We start from the raw sequence: 26,022 nt of genomic DNA, 5'->3' as shown, positions 1-26,022 counted from the left end.
TAACCTCCTTAACAAGGTGTTAAAACTATTTCCTCCAGAGGGAAAATTAGTCAGCCACAGCAAAATTTTGCTCTAAGACAAGCCAGCTACTTAGTGGATAACGCCTTCATTGTGTAATGAAGATCAGAGAGGATTTTTTTTTTGGTTGGTTTGTGTCTACTCCAACTGTTGCAAAATTAAATGTGCACCTTGGTGAGCCAGTATGGATTTTGTAGTATCGAATTTATTATGCAAAGCAGCTCAATGCAAACCCTAAGTTAACAGAAGCTCCCATTTTCAGAGAAATGGGAAAATACAGCTCAAAGCCCTTGTCTTACAAAGCCCTTAGAACTTCAGTGACTTTATTAAACCATTTCAGTGATTAAAAAAAAATCTAATAGGGCCCATATAAATACTCCATCTACTCACACAAAACAGTCCAAATTTAAACTTGAAGGATTATATGAAAAGATTGAAAAATCTGGCTCATGTGTAAGGATCGCAAGAACCCAAATCATGCTTGGCCAGGCAAAGCGCCCTAAATGAAGTTCCAAGATTTGCTTGCATGAAGACTCCAATCTGGTAGGCCCTAGGAGTTCCTTTGTTCTCTCAAGCAAAGTATTTTCATGGATTTCTTCACTTTGCTCATAATAGCCTCATTACAAGCATGTTCTTTAAAATGCTCAAAAATGCAAATGATTTCAAATAATGGCATACAAATGCAGACAAGGTGAAAATATAATCAGGCTTTGACAAATGAGGTAGTCATTCATAGAGCTGATTACTAAAGCTCAACATCTTCCAGTTCTTTTGAATTTTAACAGAAATTCCAGGGGGGATGCTTCTTTAAAACAGCTAGTCTTTTGAAGATTGGAGTCTTCGACAGCTAGAAAAAGAATCCCCACTGAAGGAACTAAGCCTAGAACAATTCCCTCTAAAGGTTTAGACATTTTCCTTCATATGTACAAGTGATTCTCTGACTTGATTAGCTTGTTCATACTACAGTACTAAGATATACAGGGATTAAGAATTTGTAGAAGTCTTTTGACAAAGGTTTCTGAATGACCAAAACTCTGGCATCAGTTTGCTTCAAAATCACCTTCATATCGATAAGAGACATTTAAGCAACTGCTATAAATGAGTGATCAAATATTGAATCCCATTTCATCATTCCTCCCCCACCTTGAAGAACAAAGGCTTGAGAGATTCTTAACAGGGGTTCTTTCCCCACTGGACTACTTTAATAAATAAAGGTCAAGACACAGGATGAACAAAATATATTTTAAGACTGCACTCTGACATTGAGTTATTTGTTAATGCAGTGCTAAAAGGGAGAAAAGTTTTCTAAAGCAATGATGGTCTAATTAGATTGTGCTCTACATTTAATTAGAAACATGAAAAACAGTTTTTGTTCTCCCGATTCAATACACATACCACTGTTGCCTTTCAAAGATATAATTTAGACAGAATATTGTGGACAAATAGGCACTCAAATTTCCATCAGTACATGTACGTTTTTGCTACTTGTAAGAACTTCCCAGAATTTAAATCATGTAAAAAGCATGAACACAGTCGCAGAATCTGATTATTCTGTAGCACATTTTGTGTTAAATTTCCAATCTTTCTGGATTTTGATTTCGTGTTTTTGAATGACCTTGCTTATTACCCATAATGGGTAACATAAAGCATCTTTTCAACCCAGCCCAATGTTAAATCCGTATTTGGTTTCTCTAATTTATATACTGTTAAATTGTGGAGTTGACTGCTCAACAAGCAAGAGACTTCTTTTTCATGTCATTAGGTATTAGAAAGCCAGCTGCTTCCTCCTCATATTTAGTGACCAGATAAACTCTGTAAGAAAAATCCTGCAGCTTTATTCAGACAGAAGCAGACATTTACATGGCTAACTACAGGATTTCATTTGAACACAAAGGTAAATTTCTACTAGCACAATCTTTAATATTTTGTTTCATTTCTCTCCCTGCTATTTTGAAATTGTTTGACTGGATTATGAAGGGAAAACTAGTTTTTAAAAGTATTTTTTCTCTCTCAATCCAAGTAAAATTGTCTTCCTGACTGACAAACAAAATTATGGAAAAATACTGTGACAAAACAATGCCATTCTTTCAAATAGGAGGCTCAAACAAGCAGCTTGTTTTCTGTGCTAGCATCTTTAAGTAATTGCACTACCTTTGAATCAAATGCAAACCCAGAGTTTTTAAATGGACATTCAAGTTAGCCAATCTGAGCTGCGACAGTAAGAACAATTGAGATTTTATTTCCTAGAATGCAACTGTACTCCACTGTAGCACAGCAACAATATGCAGGATGCAAGAGGATGAACTGAGAATAAAATGCATGTTAAAATATGGTTATCAAAATAGAGTTCGTAAAAAAAAGTTTTTGGTATACCCTGAACTAGCACTGTCCCAAATCAGTGGAGATTTGCATTTTAAAAATCACTCACTGTGTAAGGTGTAAAAATTAATGTTTAATTAAATTTAGTTAATCTGCTATCTACAACATAAGATTAACTCACATTTTCATTAAACTTTGTAAAAAAAAATTATAACCCATTGCTTATGCTGTTCAAAAGCACAGAGCAATAAAAACAATTGAGCACCATGTCCATTTTGCACACTATCAAATTGTGTTGGAATCATTAGGTGTTATCTACATTAGTAACAAGGTTAAATTTAAGGACTTCTTTTCCTGGACAGTATTTTTCTGACTAAAAATGGTTTGTTCAAGTGATCAGAAGCTGTTAAAGAAGCAACCAATTCAAAGTTAAATGCAACTAGATTAGAGCACCAATTAAAGAATTTAAATTTGATTCTATTATTAGACCTAGTTCTAACTCGCATGCCACATGTTGGAAATCACAAGAAATTTTGCATGAATTTGATCACTCACATAGGCAGTTTTTTAAAAAAAAAATGTTTCTTGCAAGAATGACCAATAAAATGATGTTTTAGGACACAATTGAATTTGAAATAGGTAATGTTTTGAATAGATTTTTGAGTTTTATTGAAATCTTACATGAACAAGAAGAAATTGGAAATACAATCACATCAAGGAACAAATTGCCACGGATTTGACGTTTAGGCCAAACAAATTTTGTAGGGCAGATTTTCAAAAAGGTGTGAAGTTATAACAATTTAAAAACACAGTTTTTAACCTATTCTAGGAATGCAAAACATACAGTCATGTTATTTTTTTTTCAATACAAGAAAACTTAATTTTGTTTTAATTTCTTAAAACTACTGAGACAAAGTACTAGCTTTACTTTATGTACAGCATATGCCTATGTAATCTATCCCAAATCCAAAAAGGACAAAAAAAATAAAACTGTCCAAAAAACAGAAGGTTTGCAAAATCATGATTTAACAGTGTTGCCCATCCTGCTGATAAAACTGCTAAAATGAAGCCTAAACGATAAAAAGCACTGTTCCCCCAAAATGAATTTGGGAATTCTGCAAGCTCAGTAATGTCCAAGTGCATTTATGAGAAAAGAAAAGAAAAATAAAAGACTTGAGTATATACACAATAGAGTGATTCTTCAGCCCAATACAAATGGCAGCCAATCACTACTGAAGGATGAAACATTAAGCCAATTTTGGGAAGGATGTAGAGCTATAGCCAAATTCTATCTCGCCAACATTCCCACACGCCCGCCTTATTTTGTCTTACTTCCACTGTTGCCCGTAAGTATCCTGATAAAATTCCTGGTTGTCATTATTGTAACCATAGTTACCGGCATAGTCACCACCTTGCTGAAGCGGCTGCTGGGCGATAGGCTGAGAGCCCCAGTTCTGCTGGTTGTTGGTCTGCCGGCGCTTGGAATCAGGCTGGTTGTACCCGTCTGCCTTTCTCTTGCCTCCCACGTTGCCCCCACGGTTGCCCCTGGCTCCGCGAGCACCACGTCCTCTCTGTTGCTGGGCGGGACCCCCTCTCCCACCCCGGGCTCCTCTTGGCGGTCCCATTGGTGCCCCCCTCTGGGAATAGCCAGCTCTACCTCTGGGTGGTGGAGCTCCCCGCCCCCTAGGTGGTGGAGGTGCGCCTCGCCCACCCCTTCCTCCTCCTCTTCCTCTTATAGCATAGCCATCATCGTATCCGTAGTAAGGGTCTTCATAGCCACCACGGTAGTCGTGATAGTCATAGCCATAATAATCATCATAATAATCTTCGTAGCCATAGTAATCTGGGGGATAGCCATAGCCGCCTCTCCCTCCACGACCTCGCCCCCTAATAGGTGGTGGCATACGAGGGGGAGGATAGTAATAGTAATCTTCATACCTAGTAAGGAGGAAGATGGGGGGGAAAAATCACCATTAGCTGTGTATCAGTTACTTCACTGCCATTTACCTAACTTAAAAATTTGCCTTTGTTGACAGTGTTCAGCATGCCCAATTTAAAGAAAACTTTACACAGCAACACGAAACTCTGTTTTTGTGCTACATTACAGTTAACAAGATTTAAAAACTTACGCAGTACTTCTGGAGGCTTGTCTGGCGGCCTGACGTTCTTTCCTTTTTTTATCTGGAGGCTTGGCTAACACTATTTCAATTTCTTCCCCCTCTATCTCTTTTCCATTCATTTCATTCATAGCCTGTTTAGTAACAAGAAAAAAAAGTTTAATCAAAACATTATTTTGATTTATTTATCTAAAACAATTGCACTGCTTTTTTTCTTTGAAAATAACATCAACAACAGTGAGCTTATATACCGCCCTTCCGGAAAGATTAGTGAACAGTGTTATTATTATCCCCATAATACAGCGGAGGAGCTGGAGCTAAGAGGAGTGACTTTGACTTACCCAAGGCAAACTGCTGAGTATTCATGGCAATAGTGGAAGTCAAACCAGCAGAGTGCTGATCCACAGTCCAGCCACTTAACCACTATGCTACAGCAGCTCTCACAAGAAGCTGCTTACAGTAAGAATACTTAAAAGTCACCCACAAAATAGCAAAAATCAATAATAAAATCCAAACCAAATAAAATCATTGAAGAGGCAAGGGTACAAACACTTCTTCAGGATTTCCCACTTTTCCCCTCCTAAGTCTAAATATTTTAATCCAACACTGACACCATTTTTAATGCACTACACTCTTCTGTTTTATGTATTAAGGGTTCTCGCAAGAGGACAAAAGTTTCTATGAACTTCTGTGATATTATCTGTGGAGCCGACCGTTACAAAAATGTTACAAGCCTAACTGCCTTTAGGAGCGATTCCATTCTTCCTTCTAGCCTTAAATGGAGATTCATTTTTGCATGTATTTAGAGACTGCACAACCTTCTTTCTGAGAAGGGAAGCAGAAAGGAAAACTCCACTAGCACTGCTACATGGAAAAACAGCTCTCGTTTCACCTTGTCTTCAAGAGGAACTTGACTAGGGGGAGAGAAGCCTTAACAGGTTACTGCAACCCCCCTCCCACTTATTTATGAGGCTCTATAAGTGTTAATATTAATTAAATAAATTAGAAATGTTGCAAAGGGCCTACCTTGACAGCTGCCCCCCTATCCTCAAAATGGACAAAAGCATAGTCTTTTAGTTTCTTCACTCTTTCCAGCTTTCCAAACTCTGAAAAGGATTTCTCCAGTAACTCCTCTGTTACTGTAGTGGCCAAATTTCTCACAAAGAGAACTTTCACCTGTAAAGAAAACAGGGATCTTACCATTACAACCATCAGCTGAGAAGCAGATGCACTGGCTTCTCAGTTATACGTCCGGCCTCTCTTTATGTCCCTCTTCCTTCAGGGAGCGTCAAGAGGTACAGAGACAGAAGTATAGAGGGTTCCCTGCCATCTTCCATCTGAACAACCCGACAGGGCAGGTTAGGCTATGACATAAGGACAGATCCCAGGTCACTCAGTAACTTAACGGTTGACAAGAGATTTGAATCCAAAGTTTCTCCAGTTAAAGTCCAGCACTCTGGATTCACACCTTCCTTTCCTGGAGCACTCAAAGCCAGGACAGCTTTAAGCGAATCTGTCTGCACGACAGAAGGCTTCATGTTTGTTATCCAATTTTAATTTTGATGACAAATAACAAATAATATAGATTCAAGTAAATGTTCCAGTGCTGGTCCTCTGCAGAGCACATTAGGTGAATTCTTTAGGCCTGTTCCTGGTTTTAATTATATATTCCTTTTAGGTAGTGTCAATCTCCTCTAACTTAGCGCACACAGATGGTAAGCATGGGACATAGCTGGGGCAGTGCCTATCAGTGATCTGCCCTGAGAGGCAGATAAGGAACGTACTAGGCATAATTCTGTTAACAATGACACATGCACATACAGCTGCCTTATGCCACAACAGACTTCTGGTTTATCAAGGTCAGTTCTGCCTACTCTAACTGGCAGTGGCTACCCAAGGTCTCAGGCGGAGATCTTTCCCATCATCTACTACCTGACTCTTAACTGGAGATGCTGGGAATTGAACCTGGAACCTTCTGCATGCCGAGCTGACGCTTTACCACAGAGCCACAGCATCTCCTCCCAAAGGTTGGATGTATTTAAATAAAGAATTCTAAATAACAACAAGCCACTATAAAATAAGGAGAAATGGACAGGAATAGCTTCTTACAGGATCCACAACCCCAAGACATATCAATATTGTTTCGTTCAGGTATAACAGTTCACCAACAGTTTAAGAATGCCATATGCTGGCTATATGTGGTATTTGTTTGCTTTCTGTGATTCTTGTGAGTAAAACAGAGTTCTAAAAAGAACAAACTGGCCCCTGAGAGTGGGGGAACCAAACCTCACATAATTCAAAAAGCAGTTTTTAGTATAGGCTTATTTCCACAGCAACCTCAGCTTTGTTACCTTTGCCATGACTTCTGGATCAGGTTCCTCGACTGGATCAGCCCATTCCACAGTAACAATATTTCCCCAGACCTTTACTTTCCCGCTCATCAGCCGACGCCGAGCTTGAGCTGCTGATTTGTGATCCTCGTATTCCAGGAAGCAGAATCCACGATTCTTCTTTTTATCGTCAGGTTGATGATACAAGATGACATCCACCAAACCCTCTGTAAACAGAAGACATGCGGATGTAATTGGGGGAAGTGGGGGACGACTAAAATCTTCCAGGCTTGAGAAGACAACTTGGAAAACACATGTTGCTGTCTCTTATCTGCATCCTGCAAGTCTTTGGCACAGCCCATCAGTTCATATAATTTGGTGTTAAAATGCATGCAAATCCCCATTAAAGAGAGTGGTTAACAAGAATCAGGACTCCTCTAAGCAGTGCTTCATTGACCCAAGGGTCTGCTATGACAGCTCCACAGAGGTGGAAGAAGTGATGCTTCCTTATCTGGCTATTAGGGTTATAGTTTTAAGGACTAGGACAGACTGAAGGACTCCATACAAACAGAACATTTTATGCTGGAATATTTTTCTATGGAAAATTTCCCACCCCACATACGTATATATAGTTTGTTTATTTATAGTTTTCAGGGCTGTTGTGCTGCAAATCAATCACGTAATGCGGGATATGCAAGGCATGGAAAAAAACCCAGTGCTTGTACATGGCGTATTTGCCATCTTTTGCTCACCTTTAAATCCAGAGGAGCTAGCCGTGTTAGTCTGTAGTAGCAAAACCGAAAAGAGTCCAGTAGCACCTTTCAGACTAACCAACTTTACTGTAGCATAAGCTTTCGAGAATCACAGATCTCTTCGTCAGACGCGAAGAGAACTGTGATTCTCGAAAGCTTATGCTACAGTAAAGTTGGTTAGTCTGAAAGGTGCTACTGGACTCTTTCACCTTTAAATGTTTGCTCGCATTTATTTAAATCTGAATTGAAACATTTTGTGGAATTCAAAATTTCCCAAGAGAAGCCGCATTGCCAAATCCATAAAGCATCTGCAGTGTTTGCTGTTCCTCCCCCTGCACCTGGATTCCTACGTGTCAAAGCTTAGACCAATGGCCTCCATCACCACCTGCAGGAAGAACTGTAGTTGGAAGGATACCCCCTGTGGAGAACTAGAATGGCTCCAAATGCAGTTTATTCTTGCTGACCGCCATCTGTCATGATTCTTTACATTGACCGCTCTTGGATTGCCACACAGGAAACACTACATGTTTCATCACAGACTTGGCAACAGCTGATATTCTTCTACTCCATTCAACAAAGCTTGATGCCTTCCACCAGTTTAAAGAAGAATTTCTCCTACTTAGCTGCCTCTTCTGCCACAGGACAGCCTTTAAAATTGGAGGAAGTCTCGTTAGACTGGAGGAAGCCTTTAAACTTTGCAGAACGGAGTGAGGAGAATAGAGGTCAAAACACCATCAGGTTCACCTTACCTGTTACTTTACTGAACTCTTCTAGTATGTTTTCCTTGGTCTTGTTTTTTGGAATCGATCCAACAAACAGTCTATTGTTTGCCACGGAGATGCATACACCAAGGTGTTTGCCAGGACGGATTTCGTAGTTGTCACACTGAAAGGCAAAGCAGTTGAACTGAACACTTAAGCTTAAAGACTTTATTGAATAGAACAAGGACAGTAGAAACTGTCTTCTTTGGCAACATCTGGTAATATGACATCTACTTAAATGATCGATAAATAAATCTACTTCCAGAGAGAAATTGTGCCAACAGATTTAAATTTCCAATAAAGTAACTTCCCAAAAGGATCCTTTAAAATTTTGGTCACTCACTATTCTGGCTTACTCCTATTTACATGTTTATTCGCAACCTCCTTCTGTAGAAGCATAACTGGTTTTTCCAGCCTTAATCAAGCTTTCACTAAATGTATGCAAGCCAAACATTAGGCTGACACCAAGGTTATCTAGAAGGCCGCATAAGAACTGTGTGGTGTGAAGTCCAGGAGGGGGATTCAGTTGGTAATTTAATAACAACAACATTTGATTTATATACTGCCCTTCAGGACAACTTAATGCCCACGGTTTACAAAGTATGTTGTTATTATCCACACAACAAACACCCTGTGAGGTGGGTGGGGCTGAGAGAGCTCCTAGAAGCTGTGACTGACCCAAGGTCACCCAGCTGGCTTCAAGTGGAGGAGTGGGGAATCAAACCTGGTTATCCAGATTAGAGTCTCGTGCGCTTAACCGCTACTCCAAACTGGCTCCAAATTTGCCTTAACACCAAGCAGATGGCATTGTTAAAGGGCAAGGTGAATTAAAATGTAAATATTTATAGTGAACAAAGACTACGTTCTGGGTTGCTTGCTCCAGAACAGTAGTTTGCAACCTGTTGTATCTTAAGTCCCAAAGATCACTTTATCAAAGAACCTAGGTCCCACCATAATAGCAACAAAAAGCTATTTTTTTCTGAGAAGGATGTTTATAGGCATTTTATTATATTTATATGGTAAATTTTAAGGCCATAAAAGATTGCGGCAGTATTGTTAGAAGTAAATTTTATTTCCGTGGCTTTTAATGAATAATCCTTGGCAGGTAGGGTTGTCAGAAAGCAGCACATCAAAGACGGTACTGGTGGGCAGAGGGAACAGGGAATTAGGATAACAGCGTGTGTCTAAGCTTACTAGTAGCACACCAAAAGTTCATAGATGGGTAATCTGAGGCAAGAAGAGTCTGTAGGACAGGCTATACAATTCTATACAACCCTAAATTGATTCTTTTTAGATCAATGGGATTCCATTACAGTTCCCACCATCAGGAAAGAATTCGAAGTTTTTTGATAGCAGCTAAATCATTAATAGCGACCAACTGGAAATCGCCAAAAATCCCCACAATTGAAAACTGGATGCTGAAAGTATGGGATCACTACATTCAAGAGAAAATCTATGACAGCTTGTATCAATCACAACACTACCCAAAATAAACTGTTTTTTTTTTCCGAAATGGTACGTGTTTTTTGAATATTTAACACTTAATGATCTTCACCCTCCCAGACACCTGTCTTTTGTATCGTTAAACTAAAAGAAAATGTTGCACTGTAATCACCATTGTTTCTTCTGCTGTTAGTCATTATGATCTTATTACAATATCTCTTATCTTAATGTAAACTATACTAGTGTTACAAAATTGTAACTTATAGCATCTTTGTATTTGTAATGTATATAAAATAAAATAAAAAAATTTTTTTTTAAAAAAAGAAGAGTCTGTAGGAGACGCCATGTCACATTGGCAGGTGGATCTGGGGATTGAGGGGCAGCAAATTCTTAGCACCTGTTATGAAAATCCTGTGTCCCACCAGTTGTACACGTACGTTAAGAACTAGTACTCTAGAATACTGTGGAGGCTCATATGCAACGAAACATACAGAAACTCAACAGTCCTGACTTTAACACATAGGATGGCAAAGGACAGTTTGATCAGGTAAATGTGATCATTCTCTCTTAGCTACAAGTTGTATCTGCATCTGAGCAGCAACCACTACAATCTCCTACTTATCTGGCACCATGACACAGTACTTACCAACTTGACAGCTTCTTGTGCTGCATCCTTGCTGCAGAAAGTGATGAAAGCGTAGCCTCTGTTCTGACCAGAAAGGGGATCCATCATGAGCCGCAAGTCCCAAATTGGGCCCGCTTTCTCAAACAGAGGCACCAATTCATCCTCATATAAGTCCCTGGGGATTTTGCCAACAAAAACCTGAAGGAAAATTAAATCTATTACCAAAACTTAGAGATTTTTAAAAAACATACAAATGATTTATAAATAATTGCAACATTGTTTTCTCTTTTCAAATACTTTAATGTTGGAGTCTATCAGTTCCACTCTAGACACAGAGGCCACAATCCAGAGCAAACCTAACAAGACTTGGCCATTTATATTCTTTAGTCATTACTTTTGTTCTTGAGTATTATAAATACGACTTTTGAGACCCCTCCGAGTTGAGAAAATAAGCTAAAGGCCTTGCTGGATGCATTGTTATTGGATATTTTAGGGATATGTATATCCAGATATGGGGAAACAAAAACACTGCAAAGATATTTGACCATGCTAACATTTTGGCATACAGAAGGTTTTTTGAAAGATACTGTAAAGATTAAAGATTTCATCTCTAATTACTTTACTTCATGAATGATAGGTCTACTGGCAAACTATGACAGATAAATGGAACCATGTTTAGTGGCAGAGTACCTCAGCACAACAGAAAACAGCTTATCTCTTCATTTTATGGTTTGCAGGATTCTCAAGAGCATACGATTAATCATCATTGGAAATACAGGACTAGATGGACTTTGGTCTAATACAGGAGAGCTCTTATGTCCTTAAGTCACATTAAGACAACCCTCTAGTTCTTCCACTTTAAGATACCCTTCCCTTGTCTCCAACCTAGTTTTCTTCTACAATCTTTGCAAATTCTGTTTAATTACTCATTAAACTCTTGTTCCACACGTTTACATGTCACAGTCTATTTTTCATATTTTAAGACAGACTCCCCCTCCCCAAAGGAAAGGGTTGTCTATGACTTTCATGCTTGCTGATGAAGAACTCACCAGCCTGAATGTAAACTGCATTCAACATCAAGAAGTGACAGCATACTTTTTAAAAGCCCTTCTGAAAAATGAAGCATCTTGTACATCCTGTACCAAGTAGGGGGCATTCACTTCCAGGAGTACCCACAGTGCCGCAGTCTGTAACACCTACCTTAACTCTAATTACTACAACCTTACCAATGGCAGGGAGAAAAAAAATCAGACGCTGACAGTGAAATAACCTATCCTAAAAGTTTCCTTTACTTTGCCTTTTGGGGCCACAATTTTGAATACAAAACTGGGTTAAACAATCACTTTCACTATGGCTGGAATTACGTAATGGATACAGGCTGCCATATCTGTAGGTCATTTACTGTAAATTTAATAATTTGGCCCAGTAATTTAGCCATTTTAAACCACGGTAGTTTGTGTATATAAGCTGCATATACAAACCTCTGTGCCAATGCCGGGCTGGGAACCAGAGTAGACAGTATCTGGAGGAGGGCCGCCATATTTCCTTTGCCCTGTGGTCACATCCAAAGTATAGCCCGTTCTCTCCAGCAAAGCCTGAATTGGGGGGGGGGGGAGGAATCATAGTAGATATTTTTGTAACAAATATGAACAGTATTTAACACCACATTCTTTAACAAGCCAGAAAAGCAAAGCAGAAGCAGTCCTATCCTTAAAATCTCTTTTGTAGCTGAGGTTTATATCACTATTTCACATTCGAAAGCAGGCTTGTGACACATTAAGCAATTTAACAAGATGCAATACATGGCTAGCAGGTTGCCCTCAGTCAGGTAGGCCTCAAGTTGTACAGGCTCAAGGTACATACACAATCCATCTGTACTCAGTCAGCCCCTCAGCAAGAGGAAAGAGGCTAGTCATAAAGAACAATGAAAGCCCTAATGGGTCCAAAAAAGCTTCCTCCAACAGCTAATCGTGTGCTTAAGGACAGATCACAACCAGAAAGTGTGGACCTATGGTTGTAAAAGCAGTTGCTATCCACTGCTTATGTAACCACAACTAATAACTGCAGGAAATGGGGGACTGAGTTGGCAAAGGCTGGGTTTCTTGTTGTCCATGGAAACTGGTGCCATGCATGTAATGACCCGTTTTGAGCCAACACCCCCCATACTCTTGAGTTATGTGAACATCAGGTGCCCATGTAAGGTTTATTGTATATGATTGGGCAGCTGCTATACCAGCTGCCCATGGCAAGTAGCAGTATGACTGTGCCTTGTGGTGCCCTTCTTAGCTGGCTCATCAAACTTCCCTCCCCCGCCCCTGCCATGTCGCTGCTCCTTCTTTGAGGAAGGGAAGGTTGGGAATGGTCAGTGTATGCGCTCATTGGCAGCCATGTTTAGAGCTTGTTTTCTATTGCTCAACATATAGGAAAGTGGGGGAAATTACACTGTCCATTCAAGGTCTACTGTCCCATCATTTGGGCTTTATTACTTATGAAGTGCCATCAAGGTAAAAAGGCACTTGAAACAGTCACTAATTTTTATCCCATCCCTCCTCCCAAGTTGCTCAGAGCAGCATACTGTTTTATTCTCACAACAATCCAGCAAAGTAAGTTAGGCCAGAAGTAAGGGGCTGGGCTTAGGTCAGCTAGTAAGCTTCAAAACTGAGTATAAATTCAAACCCAGGTCTCCCCAATCCACCACTCTAACCATGCTGGCAAGGGACCCAAAGCAATTTATGTTAAGAATAGTAACTTGCCTTATGTTGGGTGCATTATCACTGTCTAACCTAGGGTTGCCAACAGCAACTCAGAGAAGCAAAACTGTTTCCTCCCTTTAACAGAGGCTTAATGGATGCTGTTTACCAGGCGATGTGATTGACCTGCATGCCATCAAAAGTTTCACCTTTCCACACATTAAGCCTTTGTTAAAAGGGCAGGACAAACTTTCATCAGGTTGTTGGCAACCACAATCCAGCCTGGAAGCCCCCCCTCCCAGATGTAGATGTCAGCAGCATTATCTTTATATTGTCACAGCGGGTGTAGAGGGCAAAGCTGATGGAAGATACTCTAGGCCTTGGCCACCACTTATATTGTAGTAACCCAGCTGGATCCAGGAGAATCCCCGAGTTTTGAACCAGATCTTTTAAGGAAAGTGTAATCCCATTCAGACCAGGTGTTTTTCCTGTTGACCAGTTTACTGGATTCATTATCCCCACCCCCATCATCATACCTATTAATTGAGACCGAGCATCAGTTCACTCACACACTTCACTACTGCTGTGGAACTGGCCTTCAAATTGCTTCTGAACAGTTTGTTCAAACTTGTTTTTCACCACATGCTCCCCAGCTGTTACCTTTCCCCGTTCCTTTCTGCCAAGCCTACCACTGCCCTGCCATCTCTTCCTCCTTCCCCCAGCCACCAATGCCTTCACAGAAACAGTGTGCTCTGAAGAAGGATTTTAAGGAAGGGACAGGGATAACAGGCATTTGAAGGTGGGGAGAATAAGCAGAAGAGTTTAAGAACACAGATCTCTGGGCAACTAAGGGTTGTGGGGTCGCAAAAAGTAAGGTCACAAATAAGGATACACTGAGGACAGAAAGGATGTCAGTTGTCTAAGCCATGGAGAGTTTTAAAGCCAAGGGCAACCATTTGCACGAGATGTGGATAAACTTATCTTTACTTTCAAAGTCACTGGATGTGTGACCACATCCAATGGGAGAGATGACGCTTTGCCCTATTTGGAACTGCAAAGACAGTAGGTTTTGAAGAGCCAAATGCTAGGTCTTCCCTACTAGTTCCAAAGAGTCTTTATGAAGTTGTACTATGATACTTTACTACAGGACAGCAGTTTGTACTGTAGGTTGCCACTTCCACCCTCCCCCTAGATACCCAGTGCCATGAAGAGCTAAAGAAGCTGAAATTTCACTTTGGGGTGGGGAAAGTCAGTTCAAAATTCAAACGGCAGCCTCACTGCACCAGGGAAGAGGTGTGTGTGTGTGAAATTCTATTTATTCATGTTCGCATATCCCTACCACGCCCAATTCTCTGGCAGTCTCCCATTCAGACCTAGACTTGCTTGGCTATGGAAAGGTATCACAGGACCAACCCTGGCTTCTAACATTACATGTTGCATCTTAGCAACCCTGACCCTGCTCTACTTCCTGAGAGGTGCACATGTATTTCACTTCCATTGCTGCCAAAACATTCCATATCTGTGACGATACAGTGCACAATGAGGCAGGTGAGAAATGGGCAGCAGAGGAGTGATTTCTTACTGCTGGATATAGTGAGAAAGTGGATCAGGCAAATATTCTAACTATAACCACTGTACTTGTATCAGTCAATATAACAACAGTAGTTATACAGAGTCAGTAAATGAAATATGCAGGGCAGCTTTTACACTTAATGGGAAGTCACAGAGGTGGTTTTATCTCCGACATACTGACTATTGTTAAGTTCTTCAGCTACATCCCTAACTCTTAATATTTTAGCATTATACAACCTTACATGAAAGACAAAGAAATGCTCCAAATGCAACGTTTTACTCCAATGCACGTTCTTCAGAGCAACATAACATTACGCTGTGGAGAAATAGTTCACTGCCACCTTCTTACAAATAATACGTCTGCAACTCAGCATATGAACATATTACCTTAATCTTCGCTTCATCTGGTCCCTTTGTTGACTCTTGAACTTTACTTCCTTGTTTCTCTCTCTGTCTGTAGGTCTTCATAACTCCACATAAAAATGCACTTTTGTTCTGCAGATACAATTGGTGAAACAATTCAACTGGAAGCTATAAAAAGTAACCTGAAGCCACTGAACCTTGAGCAACATTCAGCTGCAGCCAATTTATCAAAAACAATCTAAATGCCAGTCAGTGTCTTTAAGAGTATAATGTGTTAAGTTTTACAAAGCACCACTCCATTAAGAAAAAAACACACACACAATAGGCTAAATTGAGACCCTAGTAAATGGCTTACTATATGCATGCAACTTGATACTTTATTTAGTGTATGAGTGGCAAAGTCTTAACAGTTAACAAAAGACACATTGCAAAAATATTTAAGTGCAAAACCAGCATTTCAGCCTTAGAAAGTTTGCGGGTGCTTGCTATCATCAAGACAGAAACAATACTACATTTGTGAACCGATATGGTCACAACACAGGAGCTCTCACCTTACCTGTACATGCGACAGGTCACTTTCCTTAAACTGCTGTAATACAGAGAGGGCTCCTTCTTCGTTAAATTCTCTAAGAGCATCTATCGCTCTCTCATCAAGATCAACATAAGCTACCAATCCTAAAAAATTAAAAAAAAGAAAAGTTACAGATTCCCATTTAACTGGGGGAGACAATTTAGTTAAGTCGTTATTTTACTTCACTAAAACTGAAATAATTTGATCTGCCGCACAAATCACCCTAACTTCATTGAATGTTATATTAAGAAACAATCATTTCAGAAACTTTGGGAATCAGGTTTGTTGCACAAAGCAACACGACATAAAAGGGTTTGAAATAAAACTCTGGCTCATGTTCCCAAAGGACTGCTTTAAGATTTCTTCTTTTAAATGGAGCCATACTATGCACATAGAGTTCTACATCATCTGACCACCATCTGCTACAAGAGACCGGACCAACTTATGAAGCCTATTCTCTCCATCCCTTCCCCACAATTTTGCAAAGAGCAAGTTTCTCCTTATGTCTATAAAAAGTAGATTTTAGAGCAGATACTTTGCTTATAGTTAAATACTACTTTGCCATACACTTTTCAGCCAGTGATATTATTTCAAGCCCTGTTATGTACTTCAAAGTACACTAATATTAGGCTTAGACATTAGGACCAGTTCTGAAGCGTATGTTTTGAAAGATTTGCATGTACTTCCTTTGAAGAGATCTAAAGTTAGCAGTAGGTTTATGAGAACTGTAGAGCTCTGCTCAGTCTATTAGTATTAAGAGGTAAAATGCTGAGATTCTGTACTGACTTCAAATATCCAGTGTTTTGTATTTTTTCAGGATTTTAAAAGAACAACGTTCAGAAGTCCCTAAACACAAAAGATAGGGGGAAAACAGCAGTACACAGACTGCAATTCAGAATTGATCCTGCATGCTGGAAGGTACCTAAATCATTTATACAGGGACAAAACTCAACAGGTTAAGAATCACAAAGTTCAGCTCTGAGTTTAACTATGCAGTGAAGAAACAAACAGCGGTAACACACTCCAGTGGGGCAAAATACCTCTTCTGCACATGGAGAGGTTTGTACAATTCTTTTTGAACTCATACTAGATGGTACGTTTTTAACATTAATGCCTTTTAAGTTTACCTGAACTTCTCACAACACAACCTAGATGCAACACATCCGAAAATCCTTTTAAGTCTCTTTCTCAGACACCTACACTCAAGACTCTTAAGAGCGTATCATAGCAAAGCCTTAGAAAAGGACATCTCTAAGGACATGAAGACTAGCTAGCAGTCACATGAGCCAGAATATTAATATGAGACAGATGCAGGATTCTTTTGAACTGCCTTTTAAGTCTGTAGTACTTTTACAGGGCTTTAGAAAAAGATAAAACTGTATCTTGCCACTGAGGTAAGGGCATGAAGCAGTTGCATTTACCGTATGCATGTTCACAACACACATACTAAAGAGGAAGAGAAAGTCTGTTTCATACCAAAAAACATGTGTCTCCCAAAGCAGAATATTTCTCTCTCTCTCTCTCTTTAAAATACACGAAGACACTTGCTCCAAGCAAGGTAAAGATAATTCAAGCCATTATTGTTAAACTGGACAAGTCAGTGTAATGACTAACACGGACTGAGATATCCACTAAAAGCTAGGCCTAATATTCACACACAGACTGGCATTCCAGAGTAACCCCAAGTCAGACAAACTAAGCGATTTTTCCCAACCACCCCATAAGCCACCTATTAAAATATTGTGTTTAATGTAGTCACCATAAGTTGGTCATGGTAGAACACAGCAGAAGCAAGTATTTATTTACAAAAATTACAGTTCAGCAGGCTGGAATGTCTGTTTTTACTTGTGGAAGTCTATGAAACAGTGTCCCGAAGACCTAAGAAGCTATCAACATACCATCTAACCCAATTTGACCTCAAGGAGTGAAAGCGACAATACATTTAAAGCTACACAGTTCAAAATACAGCAATTTTTTTCAACTTTAAAACCTAAAAATTTCAAAAATTGTTTGCCTTCACTTGCATAACCAATCAGAAACAAGAAATGCATATTATACCTGTCTGAAATATTTCATCAAGTCTCTCTGCCACCTTCTGGGGAAGGCCTGCCTCTATCAGTGTCTTGTAGTGTTCTGTGTGAGTTACACTGGAAGTATCCATTGGTTCTTCCTCTTCTTTTAACTGTACCGCATTACCATTCACCTGATTAGCCATTTTATTATGCTGCTGGAAAAAATTCAGGAGCTATATTACATAAAGCCAAAAAGAACTAATTTGTAGGACAATGCATTTATCTAAACTAATTTTGTAAACATGCTGCAAGTGACTTGCATTAAACCTATATGTTAAAGCCTTAACGATGCAGCTCACCTAAGTCAGGAGGAAAAAAAGTACAGTCCGGAAATACTGTGGACCATGTACACAGACCGATGCACAGTTTTAAGCACCTCCTGTAAATCAAGTCTTTTTTTAAAAAAACTTTTGAGTGATAAGTTTCTGTAATGGCCATACTGGCTGTGAGTTATACTGGAATGTACAAACATCCTTGGTCTCAAATATATTTTAGATAAGTTTATTCAACACAGATGCCTACAGGGCAGCTAAATATATTAATGTCAGTACTTGCTTGCCATCTTTTCCATATTTTTTCTGGCTTACTTCCATGTCTTCCTTCAAATCCAACATTATGTTACACAAGAGAAGCCATGCTGCTTTTAAAAAAAAAATACTCTGGTTGCCAGAGCCGCTATAAAGGAACACTCTGCATTAGGTTTCTGCACAAGTGGAACAATCAATAAACAAATGGCGCTTCACATCAGCAAGATGAACTGGTATTAAACTCTGCACAGCATATTATTCCAGACATGAGTTAAACAGGAAGCAGCATTTTCAGTTTTCCATACCAGTGAGAAAGACTTGATGCAAAAATAAATAAAGACTGCAAAAGATACGCACCAAAAATCGCACCACTATCTTTTCAATCAATTCCTCAGGCTTTTTCTAATGTACCATAAAAAATCCATTCTATTTTGTTAGGAAAAAGCAACAGGCATTTAATAGTCCGTCATGGAGCACAGGTGATGTAAACCACTAGTTAAGGGGGGGAAATAATCAACAATTTCACATTAGCAAACAGAACAAGTAGTTGCTAAAAACTATCCTTCAACTACTACCCAAGCAGAAGCATTTAACATAATGCATCAACAGCAAAACGGAATATTGACAAACGGTTCAACTCTGAAAAAAATTGTTTTATATCACAAATCTGATTCCAAATGTCAAGAACTACCTAGGCTGTATAGGCTAAGAGATGCAACACCACCAATTTCTGTAACAGATGCCACAACACTCCTTTCCTCAGACAGTATTAAAAATACAAACACTTCTGCTACTGCATAAATTAAATATATATATATATATGTTATGCTCTTAGATCGTACCTCAAATTCCTTTCAAGCTGAAACCTTTTAATGGCAATCCATAAAACTGATGCATCCGTCAACTAGCTATTTTATTGACTAAACTCAATACCACTTTACTCACATGCAAAAATACTGATACTCACAAAGTGAAATATATGTGAAAACCACCACAGAATTAAGACAGGCCACTATTTAATCATCCGTGGCACTAGAAGTACCCTCGCTTTTAAAATACTGTTCCTTTAGTACAAAAATTACAATGCTTAAGATATTCCCAAATAATTTCTACATGGTTAGTCTGGTAAATTTCACATTAAAGGAAGAACTATGTCAATAATGTTATGCTTGCCCTACTAGCTGGATACTTCGGGCTCAATTCTGCTATACTCAAGCCCTCTTTTATGTCAAGGCACAGCAACCAAGGTAGCAGTTGGGCATTACATTCAGCAGAACTCTTTGTGTTCTGACAGAAATTCTAGGATTTATCACACGGAGTCAACACCCCAATAAGAAATATGGAACTGTGTGACTGCATAGCAGAGACTTCAGCACAACCACACAAGCCAAGGTGGAAGCAAATCTGATCTACTTAAAATACGCTCCTTTCATCCATTCACTGTTCATCTTGTGCAAGTGATCAGGATAAGATCTTGGTCATCCCCAACAGAGTGTCAACACGGATGGACCAAAGAAGACTATTTGGGGCAGAGGGGCTGTAGTACACTGCTAACAGAAATAAAACATCTGAAGTCCCTATTCAAGACTTTGTATTTCCGATTCTTCTCCTTCCCTAGTGGGATTTCAATATATCCAACATTTATAAAGATTCTCAGTGCACTGCAACAAACTTCAAGGGTGAATAAAATTGTAGCCTCTTCACTTAAAACATATTTAGCAGAGTTCTACGGACACAGAATGACTGATTAATACAATTTATTTACAGATAAGATTAGTCACCATGTTAATATAGAATTCATAAAATACATAATTCGGATCCTTCCTGTTCACTTCTCTTAACGGGAAGCACTATGGAAGTGGAAACAGGCCCCTCTCTATGGCAGGGCTTGGCTTTCCTACAGACAGGTGTGGATAACGTGGCAGTTAATCCCATAAAGAGGCCAGCATTAAGTCCAGATTATTTTGCTGGGAACCATCTATGGGAACTTTATAAAAGGACCCAGTTACTAACATATTTGGAAACACATTAACACAGCTAAGATACTTTGGCTAATACGAATTTCTTTGGGCTTCTGGAAGAAGCCGAAGGAATAGAAAAATCACCCAACATATATCAACCATCTCATCCTCTAGTATTGACTGAGGCTGCAGCTCAAGTCAGGTTAAATATTTTACTCTCCAAAATGCCTTCAGGACAAAGTATATGTGTGAGATTGCATTGATCAAGTTTACGAAGACTTTAGGTGGGATCCATAGCACTAGATTCTTTTTATAAAATTAACTGAGTACACCTTCAAGCATGAACTCATGTACTATCTCAAAACAAGCAATACTCAGGAACTGCCACCATAAACTATTCCGTATGCAAGGAACAAACGTGCAAGTTCTGAGATGATGTAAACACTCAAGCCAGTACTCTAGCTACATCCAAACTACTCACTCTTGACCATGTAACTGGAAGCAGTGGTTCACAAGCTTCAATGGTAGTTGTTGATTTAGTTCTCTCTGATAGAGAGGCGCTCATCCCTCAGTAAGGCTTATGAAACTTCAGAATTAGCAGTATAGTTAAAAGTTTACACTCAAATACCATGGGCTAGCCAAACTCTTCAACTTCTACGCTGCCTTTCTGTGAACATTCTCATTGTGTAACTTCTCTTCCAAGAATGTCAAAACAACGATAAACTTCAGATAAAGCCCACTTTGTGAAATGTATCAAAGTTGGATAGATAAATGTACCAAGGTATTCTTCTCAGCCTTCTGCTCTGGTATTACTACCACAAAACAAAGCCAGCTTCAAGGAGAATACTGAGTGTCAACAACTGCTGAATCCCACACTCAAGAAGAGTCTGAAAGTTCATGTCATGTTCAGCATGCTGACAGACCATCCTTCCTACTCTTAACAACCCACTCATTCACTTCATTCCAAAGGTACTTGGAACCTCCAAAGGGCAGAACAAAGCCGTGGATAGATTCCTCCCCAAACTCTGGAATTCCGGTAAAAGGTCTGCTTCCATGCGACTTTGCCAAGTATTTCAAAGGTTCCCAGAATACCTTCCAGGTGCAGTGCAAATTCAGGCAAATTCCAGAATTGTGGAAAAGGCAGCACATCTCCAACCTGGTCTCAAAACATCAGAGATTCCAACTGACTCCAAATACACCGCTAAGCCTGGAGAACCTCTAAGATATCACCCCAGTCTTCCGATCATGTCAATATATCACCACAGTCTCCTGATCACGTCAGAGGTATTATGGCTGGACAGGGTTGGCGGCAAAGAATGGCTAGCTTCTAAGGCCATTTGAAACAGGTGGCCTCCCGCCCATGCGCCATCAAATATGGACAATATTCATTTTTGCTTTGCCTTGAGTAAGCTCGTCAGTAGCTTACTTCCTAACCCAGCTGTCATCATACTATCACTTACTACAAGGTCCTTTTATATTTATACTAGGCGAACATTCTATTTATTCACCCATCCTCCACTGTTTCCCAATGAGATGTGCCCACTCTAACTCATGTTTGGGCCATTCAAAGTTTGTGGGCTGTAGGCCTGAGGAGGAAGGTATAAATTGGAGGGCTCAGCTTAGAGCAGTGAACTGTGCAGAGGATTGTGTGTTAAGGTATTTCTTCTGTAGGTGCACCTTATGCATTTTAGCCACTTATTATATGCAGAAAGGTGTGTATGTCCTGTTTATCCCATGAAGCCCCAAGAACAGTTTGTGCATTAAGTTATCATTCACAATTCTAAGGTGTAGTTTCTCACTGGTGCCGTGTGGTCCCAATCATGGACACGATGTCAACTGACACAGCCCTTCTCGAAACACCCCCACCCATTCTTGCATGCAATCACTGCCAGACATTAAAGGCTTCAGATGTGTTCTTGCAGACTGCCTAAGTGCAACGGTGTCTGGTAACGGTGCAGGACAGAGCTCCTGGTTACAATGTATAAGGCAGCCTGGTGCCAAAGCAAGGCTACTTACAACATGACCCTAAGCAGATTTACTCAGAACTCAGTATCCAGTGGGGTTAAGTCCACATATGTGCCATGTCCTGGATAGCCCAGGCAACCCCAATCTCGGAAGCGAAGTAGTCAGCCTTGCTTAGTAACTGGATGGGAGACATCCACAACCAGGGTTACAGAAGCAGGCAATGGCAAACCACCTGTTAATCTCTTCCCTTGAAAGCCACAGCAGGGGGTTACTGTAAGTCAGCTATGACTTGATGGCACTCTCCACCACCATGTCCACATATGTATAGAATAGGGTTATAACCTTCATTGTCTCTTTTTACATTAGATACAACTGTGAACGTACTTCTGCTCTAGAACACAAAGTAACATGAAACGGATTTGGTCTTAGGATTCCCCCCCACCTTCCTTCTTTTGAGAGAACTTAGCAACATATACATTATGTTACATTACTCAAATATTCAATCAATAAAGATAAAAGCATGCTCGTTTCTTAAGCTAGTATTTTATATCCTATTTCTATATCAGAAAAACTAGCAAGACAGATGTGTTGTTTCCAAAGTAACCTGCATATACTACTTACAAACGTGTAACATTTGATGAGACACTGATAATAATTTACACAGTAATTGGAACTGTGCAGCTGTGCTTTAATATGTCCAAAACACTACCATAAGAAAAACACATTTGTTACAATACTACTGACCTCTGTTACAGCAGATAATACAACTGAAAACATGCTCCTATCATTCTAACTGAGAATTGTTTTGTCAAGGAATTTTGAGGTAAACAGAAAATGGAATGGCTGCATGATTTGTATGTCAATGTATACCTGCCCATCTGGTATTTATTTTAAAGTATTTAAACTTTTGGTGCCCACATGAAGACTGACAAGGAGCTTCAGCTAAACCTGATTAATTCTTCTGGGTAGAGAAATTAGAGATCGCCCTGGCATTAGCAGAGAAACTTCCTAAGCATATCTGCTGAGGAACTGAAGACATTAAAAACCAAAAATCTGTCTTGTATCAATCTGGTATCATCTACTCTGATTGGAGTGGCTTTCCAGGGTCTCAGAAGCATCTTGCCCATCACCCACTACCCAATCTTTTTAGCTACAGATACTGAGGATTGAACCTGGAATCTTCTGCCTGCAAAGCAACTGCTCTGACACTGGAACCACAGCCCCTCCCCACCAAATCAGAGTCTGCAAGCCACTTACCACCAAGTAATCTCATCTCCCTAAAAACAACACTGCTGTCAAATGATTAAGACACAATCTCATACTTGCAATCTAATACTACTGCAGTAAAACAGGGACAGAAAGGCCACAAGTCAGAGCATAACTCAAACATCTCAACAGACGCACTTGAGGATGTGCCAGGTATCAGCACAAAACTTCACAAGAATGCTCCAAAAGCAGCACATGTGATTGAAAGCTAGCTGACAGGCTTCACAACTCTAACCATATTCCACTGAGCCTCCACTACTTTCTGCTGAAAGGAGCTTTGACTCTTGAAAGCTCATACTCTTTAGTTGGTCTTTAAGATGCTGCTGGACCTGAATCTTGCTCCTCAATTGCAAACCAACACGGATACCCGCCTGAATTATCCACTACTTCACTGAAAGACAGATGAGAACTACCAGCATGGCATACTATAAGCCAAACCTCCAAATGTCTGAGTGCAAAATCATCCCTAAAAATTATAAAACCAGGATTCTCTCTCCCTCTCTCTCTCTTCCACCCCTAAATTACAGGACCACAAGCAACCACTCAAAATAGCTTCAAATTGATTGCTTGGGGGAGAGGGGTAAAATAGTAAATTAAGGACACCAGCTTCCAAAAAGCATACAAACTTTTTTTAAAAAATCACAGAAATATAAACAAGTCCTTATTGATCTCTCCCTAGACAGAAATCCTGTTTGGCAAACCAACAGAGCGCTGTATCAATGCAGCAGCATTCAATGCTATTTTTTTGAAAAGTTAAACCCTTCTTATGCATTTATTTTTACTTTCAGGTAAAAAAGCGTGCAACTGGATTGCAGCTGGAAGAAGACTTTGCATGGGATCTGGGGTTGGCATGAATGCAGGAAGGCCAATCCTTCCATAGCTAAATAACAATAACAATATAGCAGACCCGCCAAAACAATACAGAGCTAACTGACACGAGGTTTATTATATATACTTATATATTTAATTACCACTATACTATTATTGTATGGGGGAGGAATACTTATTTAATAATATGATTTTATACCGCTTCTCTTCATGTTTAAGAGCCCTAGCGGTTCATATCAATAATCAATTACATCACTAAAAAAGGCGGACCCGCCAAAATGATACAGAACTAATTGACGCGGGATTTATAATCTTCTGCATTACTACTATATTATTATTGTTTGGAGGAGAGGAATATTTAATTATTTGATTTTTATACCGCTAGTCTTCAGGTTAAGAGCCCGAAGCGGTTCCCATCAATGATCAATTACACCAGTTAAAAAAAGGCGGGCCCGCCAAAACGATACGGCTAAATGACATTGGACTTAATGTTGTTACTGCTGTTATTACTGTTATTAGTGTTGTTATTTGGTGGGAGGGATGAAAAGGGAGGACCACAAACCACGCAGAGATCAACCACGCCGCCGCCTTGGAAGCGCGATCCGAGCAGCGCAGAGAGGCGGAGCGCTGCAGAGAGGCCAGGCGGTGGGCCCGGCTCGGCGAGGCCTCCCCAGGCTGGCCTCCACTAAGCGAAGGGCGCCCGCTCCGTGGCCGAGGAGCGCGGCCTGCATCGCCCAGGCGCGACGCGGCAACAAAAGGCGGCCCAGCACGCGGGGCCTCAGACCGGCGGGTCTGTCCTTCCCGCGCTCGTCCGGCCCGGCCCGGCCCGGCGGGCCCCGTCTCCCTCCGCTTCCCCCGCCGCCTCGCCGCCTCCCGAGCGGCCCTCCCGACGCGACTCACCGGAGCGGGACCTGCGCGGCGGGGCGGCGGGAGCAGCGGCTGCAAATGGCGCGCGCTCCTCCTCTTCCCTCCCCTCATGGAGCGAACAAGAGCGACCCCGGCGGCGCGAGGGGTTTCCCGGAACTGTTCCCAGGGACTGTCGCGCGGCAGCCAACCCGAGGGCGTCGAGGCCGAGAGGCAGGAGAGCCAGCCTATTGGAATCGGGGGGAGGAGGGACGAGGAGGAAGATGGCGCGCCCAATCCGAGGAGGGGAGGCTTCTCGACCAATCGCGGCGAGATGCGGGGAGGCCGTGGAGCGCCGGTTAAGGGAGGGAGGGCGAACATCCGGGCCTTTAAAGAAGCGGCTCGTTCCCGCTTTCTTCATTCAAGGGATGGAGACAAAGAGAGGCCTGAGGGGGTTGGCGAAGCCTGTTCGGTTGCCAACTCCAGATTGGGAAATTCCTGGAGATGGGGGAGGGCTAGGGAAAGTGGTGTTTGTATCTCAGCGGGGTATAACGCCACAGAGTTCCCCCCTCCAAAACAGCCATTTTCTCCAGGAGATCTGATCCTCTCCATCACCTGCAGATCAGCTGAAATTCTGGGAGATCTCCAGGCCCCCCCTGGAGGTTAGCTCACGCAGCCACTGCGAGCAGACAACTAGATTGTCAGGAAAGAAGGTGTTCAAAAGCCCAGCATTCCTTTTTCCACTAGTTTTCTATGTGCAGGGATCGATTTTTTTTAAAGAAATAGTATTCTTTTTCTGGTGTCTAAGTACCACATACACCCAGCAGAGCGCTTCTGCATATCCCTATCCGAAAAACCCCGCTGATGGCCCCAGCATGATACATGCTACTGGACTAGGCACCTTAAAGACCAACTAGATTTCCAGGGGATGAGCTTTTGAGAGCCAAAGCTCCCTTTGACTCAGACCCTGGAAATCTAGCTGATCTTTAAAGTGCCACT

At 40.7% G+C, this 26,022-nt stretch overlaps 1 protein-coding gene across 3 annotated transcripts; it reads right to left on the bottom strand.

Moving 5' to 3' along the window:
• Positions 1-2,980: 2,980 nt before the first annotated feature.
• On the bottom strand, positions 2,981-25,186 carry HNRNPR (heterogeneous nuclear ribonucleoprotein R). Of its 3 annotated transcripts, none has more exons than XM_054999754.1 (11): positions 25,081-25,186; positions 17,620-17,785; positions 15,547-15,665; positions 15,015-15,122; positions 11,847-11,960; positions 10,387-10,563; positions 8,286-8,421; positions 6,806-7,011; positions 5,481-5,630; positions 4,467-4,588; positions 2,981-4,275 (listed from the first exon to the last, which is right to left on the bottom strand). In XM_054999754.1, the coding sequence occupies exons 1-11, from the start codon at positions 25,156-25,158 to the stop codon at positions 3,666-3,668; spliced, it is 1,986 nt and encodes a 661-aa protein (XP_054855729.1). In that variant the 5' UTR covers positions 25,159-25,186; the 3' UTR covers positions 2,981-3,665. The 3 variants fall into 3 exon arrangements, with proteins under 3 accessions (XP_054855729.1, XP_054855728.1, XP_054855730.1); XM_054999753.1 differs by having other exon boundaries at positions 17,620-17,788; positions 25,081-25,185; XM_054999755.1 differs by lacking the exon at positions 17,620-17,785.
• Between the last annotated feature and the right edge of the window lie 836 nt (positions 25,187-26,022).

The sequence above is a fragment of the Eublepharis macularius genome, chromosome 15 (genome assembly GCF_028583425.1).
Source record: "Eublepharis macularius isolate TG4126 chromosome 15, MPM_Emac_v1.0, whole genome shotgun sequence".
Taxonomy (NCBI): domain Eukaryota; kingdom Metazoa; phylum Chordata; class Lepidosauria; order Squamata; family Eublepharidae; genus Eublepharis; species Eublepharis macularius.
This window is presented reverse-complemented; position numbering and strand designations above follow the sequence as displayed.

What these genes read in the sequence shown, in the direction of transcription:
- HNRNPR (XM_054999753.1), bottom strand. Translation starts at nt 25,158, where the DNA reads ATGAGGGGAGGGAAGAGGAGGAGCGCGCGCCATTTGCAGCCGCTGCTC. An exon ending in CACAAGAAGCTGTCAAGTTG is followed by an intron (nt 8,422 to 10,386) that starts GTAAGTACTGTG and finishes TTTGCCTTTCAG; the next exon opens with TGTGACAACTACGAAATCCG. An exon ending in ATAGGGGGGCAGCTGTCAAG is followed by an intron (nt 4,589 to 5,480) that starts GTAGGCCCTTTG and finishes GTTACTAAACAG; the next exon opens with GCTATGAATGAAATGAATGG.